The 20,373-nt window shown below is 41.0% G+C and overlaps 2 protein-coding genes across 5 annotated transcripts in view; one reads left to right on the top strand and one right to left on the bottom strand.

The window, feature by feature from the left end:
* RAD54B (RAD54 homolog B) overlaps positions 1-7,408 on the bottom strand; it is a 69,379-nt gene extending 61,971 nt beyond the window's left edge. For 2 of the 3 annotated variants that reach the window (XM_040546541.1, XM_040546542.1), the window contains exons 1-3: positions 7,285-7,408; positions 4,336-4,489; positions 3,489-3,663 (exon numbers count right to left, since the gene is read on the bottom strand). In XM_040546541.1, coding sequence (XP_040402475.1) covers positions 3,489-3,663; positions 4,336-4,489; positions 7,285-7,373 — 418 coding nt within the window. In that variant the 5' untranslated portion in view covers positions 7,374-7,408. Of the gene's footprint in view, positions 1-3,488; positions 3,664-4,335; positions 4,490-6,920; positions 7,217-7,284 lie in introns of those variants that run through there. The other variant, XM_040546543.1, reaches the window with a different exon arrangement.
* LOC121064673 (RING finger protein 151-like) lies at positions 7,394-19,331 on the top strand. Of its 2 annotated transcripts, none has more exons than XM_040546545.1 (8): positions 7,394-7,525; positions 9,110-9,206; positions 11,359-11,475; positions 12,501-12,726; positions 13,775-13,914; positions 15,654-15,816; positions 17,179-17,299; positions 18,274-19,331. In XM_040546545.1, exons 4-8 carry the CDS (start codon positions 12,521-12,523, stop codon positions 18,508-18,510), a joined length of 867 nt encoding a protein of 288 aa, XP_040402479.1. In that variant the 5' UTR covers positions 7,394-7,525; positions 9,110-9,206; positions 11,359-11,475; positions 12,501-12,520; the 3' UTR covers positions 18,511-19,331. The 2 variants fall into 2 exon arrangements, with proteins under 2 accessions (XP_040402479.1, XP_040402480.1); XM_040546546.1 differs by having other exon boundaries at positions 7,523-8,717.
* Positions 19,332-20,373: the final 1,042 nt, after the last annotated feature.

Below are 20,373 nucleotides of genomic sequence, written 5' to 3' on the forward strand. Positions count from 1 at the left end.
GTTTTCCTCTTGAAACAAACAAACAAAAGAACCCACGCTGATTCATAAAGCAGTAGTAAAGTTTATTTTCCTACAAAGATATGTATTTATGAAGAAGCATCATTTTCCAGTATTCAGCACTCACCATAATCACAATTAGTAATCTGCTTGTTGAACACCATAAACATGCATCTGAAATAGCTTCGAGCCCAAACCCTGCTACCACCACCACAGCTTTCTTCAAATTACATCGGTAGGTTTCACTCTACAACAGTTGCTACCATCTTATTAAAGCCTCTTTAGAGGTTTTTATCTCATCTTACAGAATTTCAGGGTCCTTTTCATTTTACTTTTATTAGTGAAATTTTAGGAAAAAAAAGCTCGTTTTGAGAAGAAGGCTAGAAAAGCAAGTATTTTTTTAACCTAGATATGCTGTAATTTTTAGATTGATGGCATCTGATCAAATCCTTACTTGTCTACTCCCGGAAAAGGACACCGTGTGTCAGAGAGCAAGTTTTATTGAAAGAATGCGCAGCATTTTCAGGGCTGGGTTTCAGAAAGATAAGCTCAATGAACACTGCAGTTGTCCAGTCGTCCACAGGTGTTTCATAAGAATTTCAATGGAAGCTGGGGTATTTATTTACACATTCCACTACTGCACTGGCAACCCAAACACAGCAGTTTTCAGCGTGATATAACGTTAACAAACAGCTTATCATGCGCATTAAATGATATTGAGACAATGAACCAAAATAATGCATGCACACTGACTTTAAATCTTGAAATTGTCTTAACGCCCCTTTAAAAGAGAAGTCTTGTTTGGCTGAAGAGACCGACAGTCAGATATAATTCCGTTAGGACAAAAATAAATAAAGAAATAAATAGTGACTCCGGTTTTCACAACTGGTTTCCATTACTTTCGAATTTCACACCAGCAACAGCTTTGACAAACCAAGTTAATTCACGCTACAAAGGAGGTTCTGGTTCACACAGTCTACGTCTTAGAGAATCTAAGTTATCAAGAAATTGCTTAAGATTTAATGAAGCCTCCATGCAAGACTGTTTTCACAGCGCATGTATCACCAGTGAGCCTGATGACCATAACTAGCATTTACTTTTAAAATCCTTATTTTATACCACATTTTACCAGAGCTTTACAAAGAGTTGCAGGATTAGCCCCGTTCTACAGACACAGGAAGGCTTTGGCACGAAATGATTTGGTCAGTCACTCAGCTAGGAGCGCAACATCAACAGAAACAGGTCACCCCATCCCAATTTTTTTTTCCTAAACACATCACAGAGAACCCATACCAACTGCACCTGGAACACACGAAACCAGAAAACATTATCTTTTCCATTTCACAACTTCTGTTGTTGTTGGGAAGACTGACAATTTTCCCTGCAGGCCGCAGGAAGGTTATTTTGGAAATAAATCCACTAGCAGACACAAATTTTCACAGATGTATCGACAGGGAAGCAGGACCACTCAAACAACTTGTCCCATACACACTGAAAGGTCTCTGCATGTATGGGCATCACGGGAAGAACTGGGAGTTACAGCATGCTGCAGATAAACACAAAACCCAAAAGACCAGGCATAAAAGATGGCTGAATTTTCCCACATTATCCCTGCCAAAGAGAGCACCTGATGGAATTGGTCCCCCGCCACAGGGGACCAACCAACCCCGTTTTCTGAGGGTGAAAGTCAACAAGAAGAGTCAACAGGAAAGGCTCTCCAGAGCACCCGATGGAATGAAGGGAATTGTTGCCCACGTGGGTATGGAACTTCGCAGACGCTAGAAAGAGCACTGGGGATTGCACAAGGCTTATAATGAGGTTTTTAGAGGATAAAACAAAGATGGGCAAGGGGGAAAGATGAAGGTGGTTTGGGGAGGAACAAAAGGAAAAAAGGAACCAGCTTTAAACAGGTGACTGGTCAGTATACTTGTCCACCTGTGCTCTTTCTTTTCACAAGCTGTCCCTTCTTGTTATGAAACTACATGTCAAAACACTTTCTGGGTGAAGGGGCTCTCTCCATCCTGTGTGCACAAGTGCCCATGGAGCTGTACAAGCCAGAAGGTGGAGCTGGACCACACACGGGTCACAGGGCCCAGGCACCCGAAGTGCCAGCAACTGGAGAGTCCGTGCATACTGCCTGGTTGTGGCTGTCAGTGGGTGATCGCTAGCAAACATCGAGCTGGACTAACTGGCAAGTAGGAAAAGAGGTTTGGGAGCCAGGTTTTGGAGCAGCCATGAATCTGGGTTACACACTGCAGAGACCAGAGGGTCTGCAAGTTGCCTACTGGAGTCACTGGGAAGTCGAAACGAGTTACTGGAGAGATCAGCACATCTGGGGGGTTGGCTACCAGCAAGTCTGGCCCAGCTCTAACACCCAGACACGTTGGTATGCATGCATCTCTTGTGCACAAGGTCTCTGGCAGACCAGGGGAGCCAGAAGTCAGGCTACTAAGTAGACCAAGCGTCTAAGGCCAATTCCTGGGGGGATCCATAAAGTGTTTACCTGGGGGAGTGCAGGAAAACCAGCATCTGAGAACCTGCAATGAGACTGGGGGCCTTCGTGGTTCACATGCCCAGGCAGGCCGAGCGCATCAGAGCAGTTACAGCGGGAGGGAGGGGAGCGTGGAGAGCTATTCTAATTATCAGTGTAATTAATTGTGAGGAGAGAGCAGTGAATTATCTGTTAGGCAGGCATTAGGATGCTTGAGCTGGCTCCAAGAAGACTGATTTTATTCCAGCAATGTGAGCAACCCGGTTAAAGTACCCGCATCCATACAAGGTGGAATGTCCCTGCACTGCATCTGTGGTCAGGGCACACGAAGAGTAGAAAATGAAGACACTCAACCCCACAGAGTCATTCAGGTCCACCAAAGTGCATTTGCTACCTTTCAGGTGCTTCACTATCTTTGCAGTGCTTGCTACTTAGGTTTTCTGAGTAATGCTCATTACCGGGTAAAAAATTAATGAATGGCACACATGAGAGAGCAGAGCCAGCCCTGCTCTGGTGACATGGGGGTTAACAACCCCCTTGAGCCTGAATACCCACCAGATACACCGAAGAAAACTGCTCAGGTCTTGCATTGAAGAAATCCTCAGTAAACTGAATTCCCTCAGTACGGTTAGCATACTCTGCATGAGGCCAACAACGTACCCAAATCACAACACTTTTCTATTACTTAGGGTATCCCAACTTTCTTTGTGACGTCACCCTGGGTAAGAGCAAGTTGATTATAAGTACTCTTCTGGAAGACGCACACCTGAATAGCAGCACTACCAACTGCCTCTGAAAATGTCAACTTTTTTAGTTTGTTTTCCATTTAAGAGAATCATTTAGTGTTTGTTCCTGTCACACTCTATCAATTAGAACACCAAATAATGGTCCCATTGCACAACACGTTAGTATTTCATAAAAGTTTACGAAGTAGCACGTCACTCGTAAGCTTTTAGATTCTCTCACGTTACACAGCAGTAAGTAAGAAAGAGCATCTTACCAGCTTTGGGCGTACTTAGCATTTTCATTTCCAACCTGCTGCACTTATTACCGCTGTTACACGCTGTTGTTGTCTTTACTTTCCCAGTTGAGTCCACAGACCGTGTAAAATTTACATTTTGATTCTGGCGGTATATTTTAGAAAGCCCTGAAGCGCTTCCCTGTTGCTCATTTACCTGCAAAAGAGAAACAAGATCAAGATAGAATTTCCTTCAAGCAGTTGAAGAGAAACGTAAAAAAGAGCAACAAGGAGGGATTTTAATAGATGTGTGATCCTTATTATCAAACTGTCGAGATAAATATATACATCCCTACACAAATATACGCATCCCAATGTTCAGAACAGTAAGTGCAGGAACACAATACCAAACACCAGTTGTGCAAGTAGTTTATAACTTAATAGAAGTCTTCTACAGATAAAATTAATAAAAACTGTGGTGCTCTTTCTGGACGATACTAAAGGTTTCAGAGGAAGTTTCTTTTAGCAAAACTGCAACCCAATGTATTGGCATTTCATTAATAAGTATCGTGTTTTCTGAAACTGCTTTTGTCACAGCATTCCAAACATTTGAATTCAAAGTCCAGGCCAACGTGCCTCATCTGCATTGAGAACTGTATTTGGGCTCAATACTAATTACCTTTATTTATTCTAAAGACATTTTTCTGCATGCATTTCAGAGTGAGAGAAACCTACCCAAGATGCAAGATCAAAGCTTGTAAGAGCAAAGGTATCAAAGTCTATTTGAAACAGACTGTCTAAGCTGGAATTGTCTGTGCTGAGCTCAATGCTACCTTTTAGTAACAACGGTGTTCAAACAGATATAATTTTTAGTGCACTGTTCACTTACCTCCTTTAATTTCATGTCTTGGTCCACCTCCTTAGTTTCAGTCTTGGGACAAAGTGCATTACTTTTTCCTGGTGGTATAAACCTCGGCTTTTTGGCTACATTTCCTAGCACTTGACTTGGAGCTGCCGATCGCCTCATATTTGGTTGTACTGCTCTGGAAGGAACGAAGCAGATAGGACAACCGCAGTCAGAACAGGCTTTATATATATATAAATATATCCATAGGGGACAATATAAACACACTTTTAAAAACAACAATAAACAAACAAACATAAACTTGCATAGCATAAAAGATCTTGGAGGTCTTTTCCAACCTTTATGATTCTGTGATTTTCAAATAACAATTTTAATTCATAAACATAACACAACATATGAAAAAGAAATATAATTGCAATGCCTTGTTTAAATACTAAGATAAACTACAGCAATTTCTGAAGTTGAACATTTCCTTTTTTGTTTGAAAAGTCAGTAAAGCATGTTCTCAAGAGCAAGAAACGCTCTGGAGATGAATGATATAGAGCTTCTTATCAACTGCCATGTCATCTTTCTAATCATTGACTGAGGTAACAGAACTAACTATTCTAAAAACTTAAAACATAATTTTGAAAAAAACAGCATTAGTAAACAACAAACAAGGAATGGTTAAGTTACATATCATTTCTGGAAGTAGCATTTTGCACCAGACAGTCAATTATATAGAATCATAGAGTGGTTTGAATTGAAAAGGACTTTAATTGAAAATCAAACTGCTCTGCAGCAAAAAGAGGCTACTATGTACAAGGCCTCTGACCTGCTCTGATGCAAAAGACAAAAGATGGGTGGTGAAGGAGGCCAAGAGAGCAATGACAAAGTGTACGCTCATGTTTAGAAAAGTAGTGCCTTCGAGAACTGGATGTTGCTTGCATTTTTTCTAGTGTTCCTTTGTGGTGTAAGGAAAGTAATTTAACCCAAACTTTTCAGCAGCAGAGATTTGCACGAGTGCCTGATTTGAGAATCAATCTCATGTGTAGTAACACTGAACACCTGCAGGTGCAACTGGAAGGTGTAGTCTGAACACATTAACTGTAGAATGACAGAATGGTTTGGGTTGGAAGGGACCTTAAAGCCCACCCAGTTCCAGACCCCTGCCATGGGCAGGGACACCTCCCACCAGACCAGGTTGCCCAAAGCCCCATCCAGCCTGGCCTTGTGCACCTCCAGGGACGGGGCATCCACAGCTTCTCTGGGCAGCCTGTGCCAGAGCCTCACGAATTCTTCCTAATGTCTAATCAAAATCTCTGATTAGATTTGGATATTGGTCATTCCAGTATCTATGAAAAGTTTAGAATTCAGCAAAGAACGATCTCAAAATTACAGCTGAGATTATCACTCTGAACTATGTGCACTTGAACAGTGGAAAGAATGTACTAGGTGTTTTCCACTGAAATAGAAGACCATTATTCCCCCAACCAACCTCAGAACAAAACCAAACATACACTAAAATTAATATGGCAAAGTATACCTGCAACCATTTGAAAAAAAGCAACAATCTTAAAACAAGAAAAAAATAATCCAATAAAGTAACCCTGCAGCTCAAATGACAAAGATAAGCATGGCACAGCAATTTATAAACATACTTTTACCAACTGCAGATACAATCACGTCTACCATCCTGAAAGTATTATTTGCATCCTGTTCCAAGAAGCACTGTGTATTACTGTGCTTATTTTTTTCTTTTACACTATTCTGCACTCCAGTGGCCTATTAGGGCACAACAACCTTTCTTCCCCAGGTTTGCACAGAACTAGTAACGGAGCACTATTAAAACACTTTGCAGACATGCAGACACTATATACACTGCTGACGGTACTGCTCTCTCTGTTACATCTGCACATATTTGCATGATTTACGCATATATGATGCTGTTTCTAGATGTAAATCTTGATGACAAAGCAGCCTCCTATAACTGCTATTATTTCCACTGTGGCTGTGCTGTTAAAAAAATAAGGAAAGAAGAGGCCTCTGTGAACAGTTCTGGCAGTTCACACAAATTAGGCCTTCTGAACAGCATCGTTAGCATGTGTGCTTCAGCTAACGGGATAAGGGAGTAGCTCTGTCATGGTAACAGGAGGGTGGTCAAGAAATTGGCCTTCTCTACCCAGCCCTGTAGGTGACGGTAACACTTGGTCTTTTAGATAGGATTGATGCAGGTGTAACTAGGTCAAGGAATAGCTCCACATTTCAACTAATTCAACCAACAACCAAATGTGCCCTTTGTAAGGAGAGAGTCACCAACAACTGGAGTTATCCCATTCTTTCAACACGTTGGGTTTGGTTCCAGGGAAACTGCTGGAGGCAATGATAAAAGCGCTGCTTTTATTAGTGACCCAACCAGACCAGAATAAGCGTACCATGAAACCACAGCCTAAAACGCCTCCCAAATGCACCTGTTTTTGCAAGCAATGTACTCGGTGGTGTTTTTCTCTCTTAACATCTGCATTAAAAGGAAACACATGTGCAGAAAGTACTTCAAAACTGTACACGTTCAGCTCAACACCATGCAGCACCCCATTACAGGCTGTGAGGTCAGCCATTTTAGCACCAACCTAAGGGGCTGCCCCCTCCAACGCTGGAGGTTCCTGGCACACCTGAGCAGGCTGAATGCTTTCTGGACGCGGTCAGGAAGCTGTAACACGGGACTAACTTTTAGTTATTTTTTTGCAGGCAGCGAGCTGTCCCCTTGGGTATCGGGATTACTTGGAGGTGACTCGAAACGAGTAGTAACTGCAAGAATTTGGGCACAAAATCGCTGCGATTGCTGCTAGCTACCAACAAACGTAACTAAAAGAACTAATTAGGGAAGCTGCCTCCCACAGGAGGCACGCAGGAGACCCACATCGAACCCCGTGAGGGCTGGAGCCGCCCGAACAGCCCCCGCTCCCTGGTCCCCGCCCGCCGCCCCTGCCGTACCTCAGGCCCGGCCGCTCAATTCGCCCGCCGCCGTCACCCGCCGGCCGCGCCGCGCATGCGCCGGACATCTTGCCTCGGCGAGCGCGCATGGCTCGGAGGCAGGGAGCCGCCCTGCGCCACACACAAGATGGCGGCCTGGCCGCGCTGGGGCGGGAAGGGCGACGCGCTGCTGTCAAGCGGCGCTGCCGCAAAAGGGCCGTGTTTGCGGTGGGCGGGGTCGTGCGGCGAGCGTCGGCGGCAGGTGGGTGCTCGCTGTGTGCCCTAAATTCTCTGTAATGGGCGTTGGAGGGGCTTTTATGGCAGAAATCAGTCCCCCTCCGCCCCGCCAAGTGGCGTTGGTGGCCCCTCCGGTCCCGCTGCCTTGCCCTGGTTCCCCTCACGGCTCTGCTGAGCCGCCTGCGGGCAGGGCAGGGCAGGGCAGCGGGTGCTGCTGTGGGGAGGGCCGACGGAGGGGAGCTGGGGGGTACATCGGGGGGCAGCTCGGCTTAGGCTGCTGTGGGAACCGTGTTGAGGTGAAAACTTGTAGGACTTGTGGCAATTCTCTCTTAAAAGCAGTTAGTGCCCCACTATACGCCAAGTGGCTGTAGGAATAGCATGTGTTGGTACAGTTGAAGGGGTTAGTCTGCTTCTTCAGGCATTAACGGTGTCTTAAACTGGCTTATAGTGACTGTGGTGTTGCCATAAGACACCATAAAATGTCCCTTTTGTGTTGCCGGTGTGTCTTTGTGAAAATAGGAGCTGAAGCCGTAGCATGTTAATGGCACCCCAGTGCTGGGCCCTGCACAAATTGTTTGTTCTTCCACTGAGGACTTTTGGAAACGTGTCTTAGTGATGCACATTTAGTGCTATCATGATTCTAACAGCCTTTAGTTTGTCACGTAAAAAGAAACATTTTTTAAAAAATTCAGGAACTACCTTAGAAGAAAAAAATGCAGGTCACTAATATATCACGGTCCTGATTTTACAACGGAATGGCTTTGATGAGTGCTAGGTATTTGGCAAGCTGTTCCATTACATTGGTGGGACCTGCCTACCACCTGTATTTTCCCTACTTTTATACCCACAAAAAAATCCCTGAAGGCAGAGCAGACCGTACATAGCTCAGGGCTGCCTTCAAGTGTGCATCTGCCTGGTGAACGTGGGCTGACAGCTACTGAAAAAGGATTTAATATCAGTGCTGGTTGGTCTGGGATGGAGTTAATATTCTTCCTGGTAGCCATTATGGTGCTGTGCAGTGGATTTGTGATGAAAACAGCGTTGATAACACACCAGTGCTTTAGCTGGTGCTGAGCAGTGCTGATACACAGTCAAAATCTCTTCATTTCCATGCTGCCCTGCCAGCAGGGAGCCTGGGGGTACAGCAGCAGCTGGGAGGGAACACAGCCCGGCCAGCTGGCCCAAACGGACCGAAGGGATATCCCGTGCCATGTGAGGTTGTGCTCAGCAATAAAGCCAGGGGGAAGTTTGCCAGGGCTGCTGTTGCTCAGAAGCTGGCTGGGAATCAGTTTGCTGGTGTTGAGCAGTTCCGTTTTATATTGCTTGTTTTCCTTGGGTTTGTTCCTCTTTGTGTTTTTTCCTTGTTGTTTTATTTTTTACTTGTTAAATTGTCTTTATCTAAACCCCCAAATTTTCTCACTTTTACCCTTCTGATTCTCTCCCCCATCCTGCTGTGGGGTGAGCAAGCAGCTGCGTGGTGCTTAGCTGTCTACTAGGGTTAAGCCGTAACACTGGGAGAGATTGTTGTATGTCATGGGGAAGAAAAAAAACATTTGAAACAATGGAAAAGTGAATAGCATGTGATAGCTTCCGGTTTCTTGCCTTCCAGGTTTGGCATCTGCAAATTCCAGATTTCCTCAGGGACAGCACTGCTGGCAACGGCGAGGTGATGGGCAGAGTTCTGGACCGGAGAAACCAAAGGCAAAGTAAGGTTTGGAACTGTTAGTGGAGTGTGAGAAGGCAGTGACACCTGGTGTAGTTTCAAAGTCAGGAAAGGAGAAATTACAGGGAGGGAGCAAAAGTTGAAAATGATATAATTCTGCGGTGAAAGCACTGAGCAAAGTGATCTGCACTGCAAGAGTGTATGGCATCTAGCTGATGTTCTCCCTCCACTTATATCTTAACTAAGTACATCTCTTGAAGGGAAGGCTGTCTGTGGTCTCAGACTAAAAATGCGCCTTGACCCATAGTACAAGCAGCAAGGATTGTGGTGGTGTGTAGGGATGTTGCTGCTCCAGCATCAGACCTTAAAACATACTGACGTTCTCGTCAGAAACCCCATTGATTGTATTGTTTGCCTCAGAGTTCTCATCCACTCTCCATCTGAACTCTGGGCGCGCTCTCAGCTCTTTAGGTTGAGGCTTTTTGTATATATAAATACGTGTGGGTGTGCATGTATATGTATTTATATATATATATATTTATGTGTACACACATTTGTCGCACTCATTTTTCTGTCAGGCACAAAGGAAGTTTTGGTTTCCCGCTCAATAAAAACGCTCTTTCGTGCATTCTGATACTCTTGAAACTTGCTGAAATAAGCTAAACAGTGCCTTGAAGATTTAGTGTTTGGGGATCAACAGAGTGTGTGCAAGCTGTAGCTTACAGCATCCCCAATTCCCGTGGAAAAGAAACCCTGGAACAGCAGAAGTAGAGTTCTGCTGATACGTCTTATGTCTCTGTGAAAGTTTTCCAAAAGCTGAATCCTCTGGGATCCGCCAAGCCAAATCAAAATTTTAGGCTTGCAATTCAAATGATAGAAAGTCGTGGGCCATTTAACACTCCTCCAGCACAAACGTGCTGTATGGTTCAGTGCTTTCATCAGTACTGGGGGCTGGTACTTAACTTCACGTTTTGTTGCTAATAGCTTTGCTCTCCAGTTCTTAAACTTCCCCCTGTGTTCCCTGCTGCTCTTGCAATGACAGCTCTGTGCAAACATACTGCTTGTTTTGTTTACCCTCAACTAGCAAAGTCCTGAATTTCCTGTCTTTGCAGGAGACCTGTATAAACATACAACATAAAAGGAAATAGCGGTATGAAAAGGATTATTGTCTTTATAATACAGTATTTGCTTGAGCAGGCTCTTCTAAAATACAAAATGTCTGTGCTGTCACCACAGGAATAGCATATCCAAGAGGCCTGTACTGTTGATGACAACATCATCACAGAGCTAAATGCAGACTGTGAAATCTACCTGAGACCTTGTCAGGAGTCTGGACTGTGCTACATGCTGCTGTGGCTGTGCTGTAAGCATGCCGCTGGGAACAAAGCACAGCATTGAAACTGTAGCAGATGGCGTGTTTTGTTTGGGTAGTGTACATGCTTGCCTGTGTTGTGTGTGCTCCCATTGCAGATTTTATTAACTTTAATCTTAAGTCACCCTGTTAACACAAGCATCTCTCATGTTCAGTGGAGGTATGCTTTGTTACTCCGATATATAAGATCTTCCAAATTCCAGATTTATATTGCATTAATGAAGAGGAACTACCAAGTTATTTTTTTTCCCTCTAGAGCAAAATATTACTTTAGTCATTAGAGATCCTTACTGTTCTTAAACAGGTCTAATTCAGACTGAGAGCACCCTAGACAAATAAATCAGAACTCTGGCCAGCTAGCACAGATTATCTTTGGATGTCATATTGCAATTACTAAATATTGTCCTAGGGGATTTAAGTGATGAATTCCTTTCTAATTTTTTTAAGTATGCAACCTGAGTTATGCTATTTACCAATGCTATGAACTTGACTGTGATAGTTTTATTTTAAGAATGGACTGTGTAGCGTCCATTAAAACTAGGTTAGTTAAGAAACATCATTTTAAGGAATAGGATTTTAACAGATTTCAGTTGCTACTTTTTAATAATACTGAGTTCTGTTGTCAAAGAGAGACTGATGATTTTTTTCCCTAGTCTAGTCGGATGTCTTGTGTTGAATTACAGGTTTTACAGTGACGTACTTTTAAAAGCTTTGTTTTAATGCTGTTAGGGCAGCTTTCCATACAACAGCTGGCTGGTTAGGCATAGGACTCACCAACTTAGGAAACACAACTGAGCCTTTTTCTCTCTGATTTTTCTTACAGACGTAATAAAGCAGTGAAGAGAAACTGAAGGAAAGAAGTACTGCATGTGTTAAAGATCAGAAAACTGTTTCTGAAGTATTTGGGCAAACAAGTATATAAGTAGTAAAATCTAAAAAGGTAAGACATTTTCCTTTTTGTTTGTTTCTTTTATTTAGAAAATCTCGTAACTAATTAACCTGTAAACCCTGAGTGGGTTTACAGAAGTGATTTTGTACATTAAGGAGGAAGGCAAAATCTAAAACACTTTTTTTTTTTTTTTAAGGGAATTCTGAGTTTTGCCAAATTTTAATAGGCTTTTCCTGATAGGATTTTGATGAAGGTAGATTGCTTCTTAGTTTTTCTTCACAAAACGTTCAAATCAATTTAAAAGGTACTCAGTTTTATAAAATAGATCCTGTAGGAGAAGACGATAGCTCATCATGATTTCAGGGCTATCATGAGGATAAGTTTTGGCTTTTTTTTAATTTACCATAAGTTTGGGCTTTTTTCTCCCAAATATTAAGTATTTCTCTAGGCATGTGGAGATTTCATGCTCTTCCCTCTGGAATGGAAGTCAACAACGAGTAGGGAATCTTAGGTGGTTTTTTTGTTTGTTTTGTTATTTTGTTTTGTTTTGTTTCTTCCCTCCAGTATGAAAGCAACACAAAGTTATACGTAGTTCATAAATACAAAGTCTGCTGGCTGATACTACCACAGCTACTGGCTGTAAGTATCCTGTTTTGGAAGTTTGTTAGGCATTATATAAAAGGCATGAAAATGGAAAGCAAACACTTACTTTTGAACTTTTTTGCCAATTCTGCTTCAGGTAGGATTCCAGTAGAAACTAAGTGTATCCCAGCGCTTGCTAGAGCTGTGTTTGGTAACAGTTGGGAATGTATCTGCTAAAATCTTTGCTTTCAAAATGCAGAGAATCTTGATATAAAATTGGGATGCTGTCCTCCACCAGTACAATCCTCAAATTCTCAGTTAATTCTTAAAGTCTCCGAAGTATGCAAGCGCTTGTGTTTTCGCCAGTAAAGTTCTGTATTCGGCTTAAGTTCTCTATATTTCTAGATTTTGCTTCCAGGCCTTTTGTGGATCTGGCCGTAGATAAAGGACGAAGAGGACGAAGGCTGCTTTATTTCTCTTTGTTGTTTGAATAGGTTAAAAGTGTGTGGGAAGCATGGGTTATGATATCGAGCGTTTTGTTGGCTACGTTAACGAAGGGCTCTTATGCTCCATCTGCCGTGATGTGTTAGAAGATCCACTACAGGCTCCTTGTGAACACGCTTTCTGTACTGCTTGTATACACGGGTGGCTCGTTCATCACAGTAACTGTCCTGAAGACAGACAAGTGGTTGATGTGTCTATGCTACGACCTCTGTACAGGTATACAATGATCTCACTGTATGTTAAAATTGTATGAATTTAGGATTTTTCATCTCTTGTCATTTACTTTCACCCATTTTCTGTCTATGGCAGAAACTGATGACTTGCATGCAAGCAATTTTTGTATTCATTATAACCACCTACCTTTGGAGGTATGAAGGTTTCAAAATGGAAAGAACACTTTCGTTCTCCACCTTTTTATATCTTGAGTGCTGATTATAGATGTGTGCCTGGATATTACTCTGTCTTCTACAGCACCAAAACTTTCCCATATCTTTTCAGAGAAAAGTGGGCAATGCAGTTCTTGAGAATGAACTGAACATTGTATATCTGTTGTTTTTCTTTTCAGTCTTACAATTAGTTCTCTTTTTTGTAATTCCTGCTATCATCAATACTCAGAGTTTCATCAGCAGACGCTGCTTGGTGTTTAACCCTTGCATTGTCTGATCTTGCTCAGATTAACAGTTACATTTAAAATCTTCAGCTGCAGGCATTAAATTAACTCCATTAGTACTCTCATTATTTTTCTCACTAATGAGAGTTCACTGTATTGAAAGTTGAAATATAATGTAGACAGTTCCATTTATACATTGTTCAAATTACACATTGGACAAAAAGCACTACATTGTTCAATTTTAGAGTTCAATTTATACATTGTTTAGTCTGTACTCACTGTGGCCAGTCTGCTTTGGCATGTTTATAAACACAAGCTAAAACTTAAATGACGAATGATTAGCCGAAGTGTTTGGTGATATCTGCAGAACTAATGAAAAGGCACAGTTGAATTCTTTATTTCTGAATTATTTTTATATATTTGCACATTTGATTGTGGAGACTGAGTTTTCCATTAACATTCAATTGTTTATTTTAAGCCTGTTCTTTTCCGATATTGTCACTTGAATGCTTAAAAATAAACAAATATGGAAACTGATTATTCACAAGTTTTTCTAATCAAAATTTGAATTTTTAGTTTCTCTTCCCAAAGTAGAAAATTCAATTTTTTCAATAACGATCACAGATTTAAGAACAACTCTTCTTTTGTATGTAGATATATGAAAAATGATTTAAATCGTCTTCAGCTACACTGCAAAAACAGAGAGTATGGCTGTGAAATGGTTTGTTCTTTAGAGTCTATCGACCGGCACGAACGGGAGTGTGAATACAGTCAGATACCGTGCTCCAATGCTGGTGAGTAACATTCAAAATCAAATCCTCTATATTCAGGAAAACATGTAATTGTCATCTTTCTGTCAACAGGATGGCAATAATGTCCATTCATTTCTAAACATATTCAAAACTTTAGCGTGACTTACTCTTTGCAGAAGTATTTTTAAAGAAAATTTATTACCCATTTATGGCCATCGTGATCATTAGCAGCAAATTCTTATCCAAGAACTAACCAAAGTGAATGAGAATAATTTAGACATCTCAAACTCTCAAAATTGAAAGACAAACTCATACCTTCACGGAAACCAAAACAAATACAGTACTATAATAATACTAAGTTGGAATTCCATCGATGTAATAGCACCTACAGAAGTCAAATGTGTATAGGTCATAATTTATTAACAAAACAGCTAGTTGTCTGGTGCATGTGCAGCCACTCACTGTCTCTTGGTTTTAACAAAAAAGTATTTTGGAAATGAGGATTTTTAACTAAAGTTTTATTAGAATTGATATGTTGGTGTTAAGGTCTTTAAAACAAACCAAAGCTTCCCAAGGAAGAAATATATTATTAAAAAGAAATGTACTGTTAAATTTTTCCAGCTTATTCTATTCACAATGTTGCATGCTCCTAGAAAAACTTAATTTCTAATTAGTGATGTTAAGGGCATAGTTAAGTCTGCCACTGTAATTAATTATGAGAAGATTAAGTTGCTAGTGTTGCTCCACTGGAAGTTACAACTTCTCTCAGTGACTATCGCAGATGCTTCAGATTAGAGACACAGTAAGACAGAGTTACAACATCTTGTCACTGCTATATGGCATTCAAGGTGTGAGCGTTCTTAAATCTCTTGAATCCCTTTCTCAAGAGGGCACGAGAGTATATTTTGAGTACCTCAATTACAAATCATTACAGTTTTATTAATAAAGCTCTCCTAGAGGGCTCTCTTTTGCAGTTCTCTGGTATGGTTTGTTGGCGAGTTTCATTACTGTGTTGTTTCAGTTTTCCTGTATATATTTTTATCCTTAAAGTAAATGAAAGGAGCTATAACATATACTATAGCACACAGTGCCTCACAGATTAAAAGCTAAGACCATGAGTTTCAAAGTTTACTGTTAAATATAGCAAAAATTAATGTAGTGTTTATTGCTGCTTCTCCACACTTTTAATTACTACCAATTTGCAAGGTTTATATCCTGCCATTTCTGTGAAAATGTATCTTGTTTTGCAACAGATACTAAATGTTCAAACATGATTGCTCTTGCTTTATGTGGCTTAGTATGTTATTCATAGGACCAACCTATGGCTGGGAAAACAATCTCACCCACTGTTTTACTACCTGTCGTAGGACCATTTTTTTGAAAATTTATACTTTAAAAAAAAAATTAAATCATTCTTCAATTCCAGACATTACAAGCTGCTGGTGTCTTAGCTTGCCATCAGTGTTGTCGTTGCTGAAGTTGGTTTAATGCCAGACCAGTGGCAGAAAACTTTACAAAAAGATACTCACTTCTTAATCAGTACTTTCAATTAATTGATAAATGTTTTAATAAGAGTTTTTGAGAGTCTGTATTAATTCTAGTATGCGCGTTATAACTATTGAACTTAATATTCTAAAGAACTTGCTTTTTTTCACTTCTTAACAGATTCACAGTTGCTTACCTCAGGTTACTGCAGCTTACTTACTTAAGTGGTTATGTTATTAATTATTAAAATGTTTGTGTTGTAAGTGGTTGACTTCATCTTATTGTTCCCTGTTCAGGCTGTACAGTTCAGGTTGAGCGACGTAACCTTGATGTTCACTTGGCAGTGTGTGAATATCGGAGCCGTGAATGCCCCAACGGCTGTGGTTACACCATTCTCAGCGCAGAAGACACGCAGCATAACTGTGTAGCAGAGCTGAGAACCGAGCTAGAACTACTTCGGTACAAATCTGCTGTTTCTTTGGTGTTTGTGTTAGTCTGGGCCTAAAATCACTGCGTAAAGCGCTTCAAATACTAGCACTGGATGCTGGTATGTGTTAAATAGTCTGTTCATTAGTTGATACTGGTGGGCCAGGGTATTGTTATTTGTCCATGCAGACTTTAAGTCCTTACTGTTTTGATTTTCTTTTGTTGTTATTTCTTGTCCAAGTTATTACAAATCCCAAAATACCATTGATTGCAGTTGAACACAGCTGTGAGCTGACTAAATAAAACGACAAAATACCTACCAAGAACCGGACTGAAGTTAAAAACTTTATTTTTCCGCTGGCCTGATATAGACCCAAGATCACATTTATAAACTAAATTATTTAATAATTTACAAATCCTCCCGAATATAAAAATCTCTGATTATTTTGGTCGGTACAGACTGGTAGATTAAACCTCATAGAGTCTAATTTTCAATTTTGATAAAAGTCATGGCATCACATTTGGTAAACATGCATGTTCTTACCAGCATTTTCTTATTTCCTCTTATATACAATAAGATATGTATGCTTATATATGTGTGTATTTTTGTGTGTGTGTGTGTGTGTTTCTGTAGCTTTTCCTTTCCATGATATTCCAACTGGGCTGTATTTTGGTTTTGTGTGTTTGTTTTCCACGTTCTTTCCTGTTTTTTATCTTTCCACTATGTCTTGTGTTCTTGAACGTTGTTGTGAAATCTGGCTCAAATCTGTTTTAAATGCCTCGAGGCACGAGGAATTCAGATATCTCGTTACTGAACCAAACAAGGTTACTGTAGTAACAGCTAGTTTTTGGCTGTGAGTCCGTGCGAGCGATTAGGTTATGCTAGTTTATTGCTGTCGTTTAGTATCTTCCATAAAAGTGACAAGTTGACATGTTTAGCAATCCAGTAATATTCACACGTTATCCTGACTACATGTGCTTAGTAATATTAAGCAAGCATATACTATAGTAAAAGGCAGTAAATAATTTAAAGTCATAAATACCTGATCATAGAATTATTTCAGAAATACGATGCATTTTTTCCCTATGTAGGCTGTCCAAGGTCAATGTGGTGCCCTCTCAGCAGAATACACTGGTTTTTTTATGCTAGTCTTTTTTCACCAGGACATTCCATCAGAAAAAAAGGAATAACACTAAACACTGCACGATAAGCAGCAGGAATGTGTCACTGGGAAAAATTTATAGATAATACTGTCGTGCCTCCAGAGAGGCATCCTCTAGAGCATGATGGGAATCAGATCAGGCTATCTGGCTGCAAGAAGGCTTTTGGGAATTTGATTTTTTTTTTTTTTTTCCTGTGTTAACAAGCCTTAAAAAGGAGAAATACTTTTTTAGGTCAGAAATGATCTGCAGAGTGGAGGAGGCAAAGCATGAGATGGAGTCAAGGTTAGATTCACAGAGAAGGCATATGGTCCAGAAAGAGAGTATTCTGCAGAATGAAATTGAAGAACTAAAGGTAAATATGATTCCCCCCACCCCAACAGTCTAAAGTTTTGCTCTTCCAGTAGCAGTCTTTTCTTCTGTAAATGTAGAGTCCCAGATAGATGCGAATTAAATCAAGGATGGGAAGAGCGAAACAGATGTTAGCCTAACGCTTCGTCTGGGCTAATCAGCTCTGAGAAGCAGACTGAGTGTTGCTTTCATGCAGTTTATCTACTTCAAAATCATTTGGAGCTGGCTTGGATACCTCTGTACAAGGACTGCATTGTTCTTTGTGCATGTAACACGTCAGCAAATCAGTCTAAACCTATTTTCAGTGTCTAAACATAGCTCATACATCACAAATCAAATGTAAATAAATATCCAGCCCCCTTTTTAGTGATGTTCAAAATGACTTAATCCAGTGCTGTGCTGACACAGAGCCCTCCTGCAGACAGTGGTATTTATACTATCAGCTGTGGTCAAAAGGTTGCAAAGTCGCACTGTAAATTAAATCAAATAACAAGCAAAGCCATGTTATTTTTTCACACAGCCAGTTCTTATTGTATCATCAAATAACAATTATATTAAAGCAATGGAGATACTCAGATTATACGCTCTTCTTTTTTAATGGATTTGAGTTTTAAATCCTTGAAGAGTATATCTGAATGTAACCAATACCTTACTTTGGTAGGGGTCTTGAAATGTGAAATTTAAGCAGAAACCGGATAAATCCACTCCCTGTTTAAAATATTTCATGAGAAAACTTCTGCACTTGTCGGAAAACTGGTTTGGAATTTAAAAAAAAAAAAAAAAGACCATCCAAGAAGGTCAATGCTGGATTGTGTCTTAAATCGTTTACGTTTTTTCTGCTATCAAAACCAGTAGATCACATCAGTGTTGCTTTTTCTTTATACTCCATCTCCCTTACACGCGTGACCGGTTCAGCCTCTTAATGCCATCAGTGGAAAAGAGTTTGTTTATTGCAGTAAGTTTGTACTTGCGTTTCAGAGTCAGATGTCCCGAATGATGTCAGATGTACGTTCCCTGATGGCTGCAGAGAGACAGCATCGGCAGGAGCTGGAGCAAGCAGAGCTGGAAAAACGGGAATTAATGGAGCTGCTGAGGGGGCTGCAGAAGGACTGTCGGTTAAGTACCACAGAGGGAAGCAGGAAGTCAGCAAACTTCCGCCCACTGACACGACTAGAGAGTGCAAAACGGAAACCCAGGGAAGTTACAGTTATCTAAACAGAAGTAAGCTCAAAAAGCATTTTTTTTCTGATTTCTGTGACCATCTGACAAAATTTTTTACTCTCCATGAATGATTGGTAAACTTCACATCATTTCTGATTTGCTTGCTTTCTTTTTAAACCTGGATTACAACCTCCTGTCCTCCTGGGCCATAAAAACAAATGGGGGAGTTTTCTCTTACAGAACACTGGGTATTAAACCTGGTAATTTTCAAAGATGTTTGTAGCTCATGTTTCCCTAAAAAGAGGGAAGAAAACTTGATTTCTATCTCTTCAGTGTGTCATTTACAGACCTCTTTGTACCATGAAAACTGGAATCTTTTAAAGTCAAGGATACTTGAAGTTTTTTTCTTTCCTGGTCCATTAGAGTCTGTTTCAGTCCAGTTTATGCTTATACTTGAAACAGGAAGAAAAAGAAAATGCGATTATCTGTAGTGACACTTGGGATGTACTTAATTTGGGGAAAGTCAGTAATAGAAATTAATAGATTTTGTTTGTATCATCTGTAGGAGGTATATCTCAAAGGTGAAACGAAAGCACTTTAAATTCTAAATCTACTGCTATGTAACAGCTTCAGGTGAGCTTGACTTACTTTAGAGCTTCTCTTAACTTCCCAGGCTGACACACACTGAAGAGATATGTACCAGAGCCCAAGGTAATAGTGTTACCCAAAACCTGTTACATAGATCTGTGTGTAAATTAGAGTTTGTGGGAGAGGATCTTGCATTTTATTTAGTAACTTGAGCTTTTCTATGTGAAAATATTAGCTTTCTATAGGGTCCTTAAAGCCTAACTTCAGCCCATTCAGTATTCAATATTTAAAAAAAAAATAAAAATATATAAATACTTTGAGTGGGGTGGTTTTGGCCTGCTGGGCAGCTGAACGCCACCACAACCACTCTCTCTTCTCCCCCTCTTCTTTTGAGGAGCGGGAGTGAAAGTATGAATGAAAGAAAAAGGCTCACATGTTGAGATAAGGATAATTTAATTAAATGGGAAAGAAAGTGGGGGGGGGGGGGGAAACAAGCAAAGGCCACGTGGAAGCAAAGAGGGAGGGAAAAAAACACCACAATTCTTCTCTATTTCCCATCAGTGAGCAATGTTTGGCCATGTCCTGGGAAGCAGGGCCTCCGTACGTGGTTGTTCGGGATGTCTTCCTAACAAGAGCCCCACCTTCTGCTTCCTTCCCCTTTCCCTTTTATTGCTGAGTGGGATGTCATGGCAGGGGATGTCCCTTCGGGTCACCTGCCCTGCCTGTGTCCCTTCCCCACCTCTTGCCCTCCTGGTTTGGGGGTGTTGGAGGGAGCCCTGGTGCCGTGCCAGCGCTGCTCAGCAATAGGCGAAGCAGCGGTGCGGTGCAGTACGGGGGCTGTTCTCCCGGCAAGTGCAGAGCTACGAGTAGCTCTGGTTTTCTTTTGGCGTGTTTAAGGCTATTTGAGCATTAATGTCCACAGCAGAGGAATATTTGCACGGGGGCTTGGACTTCGAGTGTCTTAGTTCTCAAGTCTGCAGCCGTGTCAGAGCTAGGATTTTGTAACAGACTGACAAATACTGGACTGAGGGGACGTATCCCTGTAAGGACTGGAGTATGACTGAGAAATCTGTACAGCTCAAAGACTTTTCTCTAAACTTCTCACAAAGCCTGTTTGCATTGTTTTCAGAGCTATAACTAAGCCATATTCTGTCCTCTGGTGCAGCCCTTCAGTGGAATAGCTGGGGGAGAACCTGGCCTCCTGTTTACTGACTGTGCTAAATCAGCTTTGACCTTTCAGGAAAGATGTGTGCAGGTGCAACGGTCTTAATAAGCCAATTCTCTAGCTTAGAAAGCAAATACGATACTGCGTGCTTTGCTGTCACTCAG

This window comes from Cygnus olor, chromosome 2, assembly GCF_009769625.2.
Source record: "Cygnus olor isolate bCygOlo1 chromosome 2, bCygOlo1.pri.v2, whole genome shotgun sequence".
Taxonomy (NCBI): domain Eukaryota; kingdom Metazoa; phylum Chordata; class Aves; order Anseriformes; family Anatidae; genus Cygnus; species Cygnus olor.

Excerpts from the sequence above, each read along its gene's own strand:
- LOC121064673 (XM_040546545.1), top strand. The coding sequence starts at position 12,521 with ATGGGTTATGATATCGAGCGTTTTGTTGGCTACGTTAACGAAGGGCTC. Across the intron at positions 12,727-13,774 it reads ATGCTACGACCTCTGTACAG|ATATATGAAAAATGATTTAA; the intron begins GTATACAATGAT and ends TTTTGTATGTAG. Across the intron at positions 15,817-17,178 it reads ACCGAGCTAGAACTACTTCG|GTCAGAAATGATCTGCAGAG; the intron begins GTACAAATCTGC and ends ATACTTTTTTAG.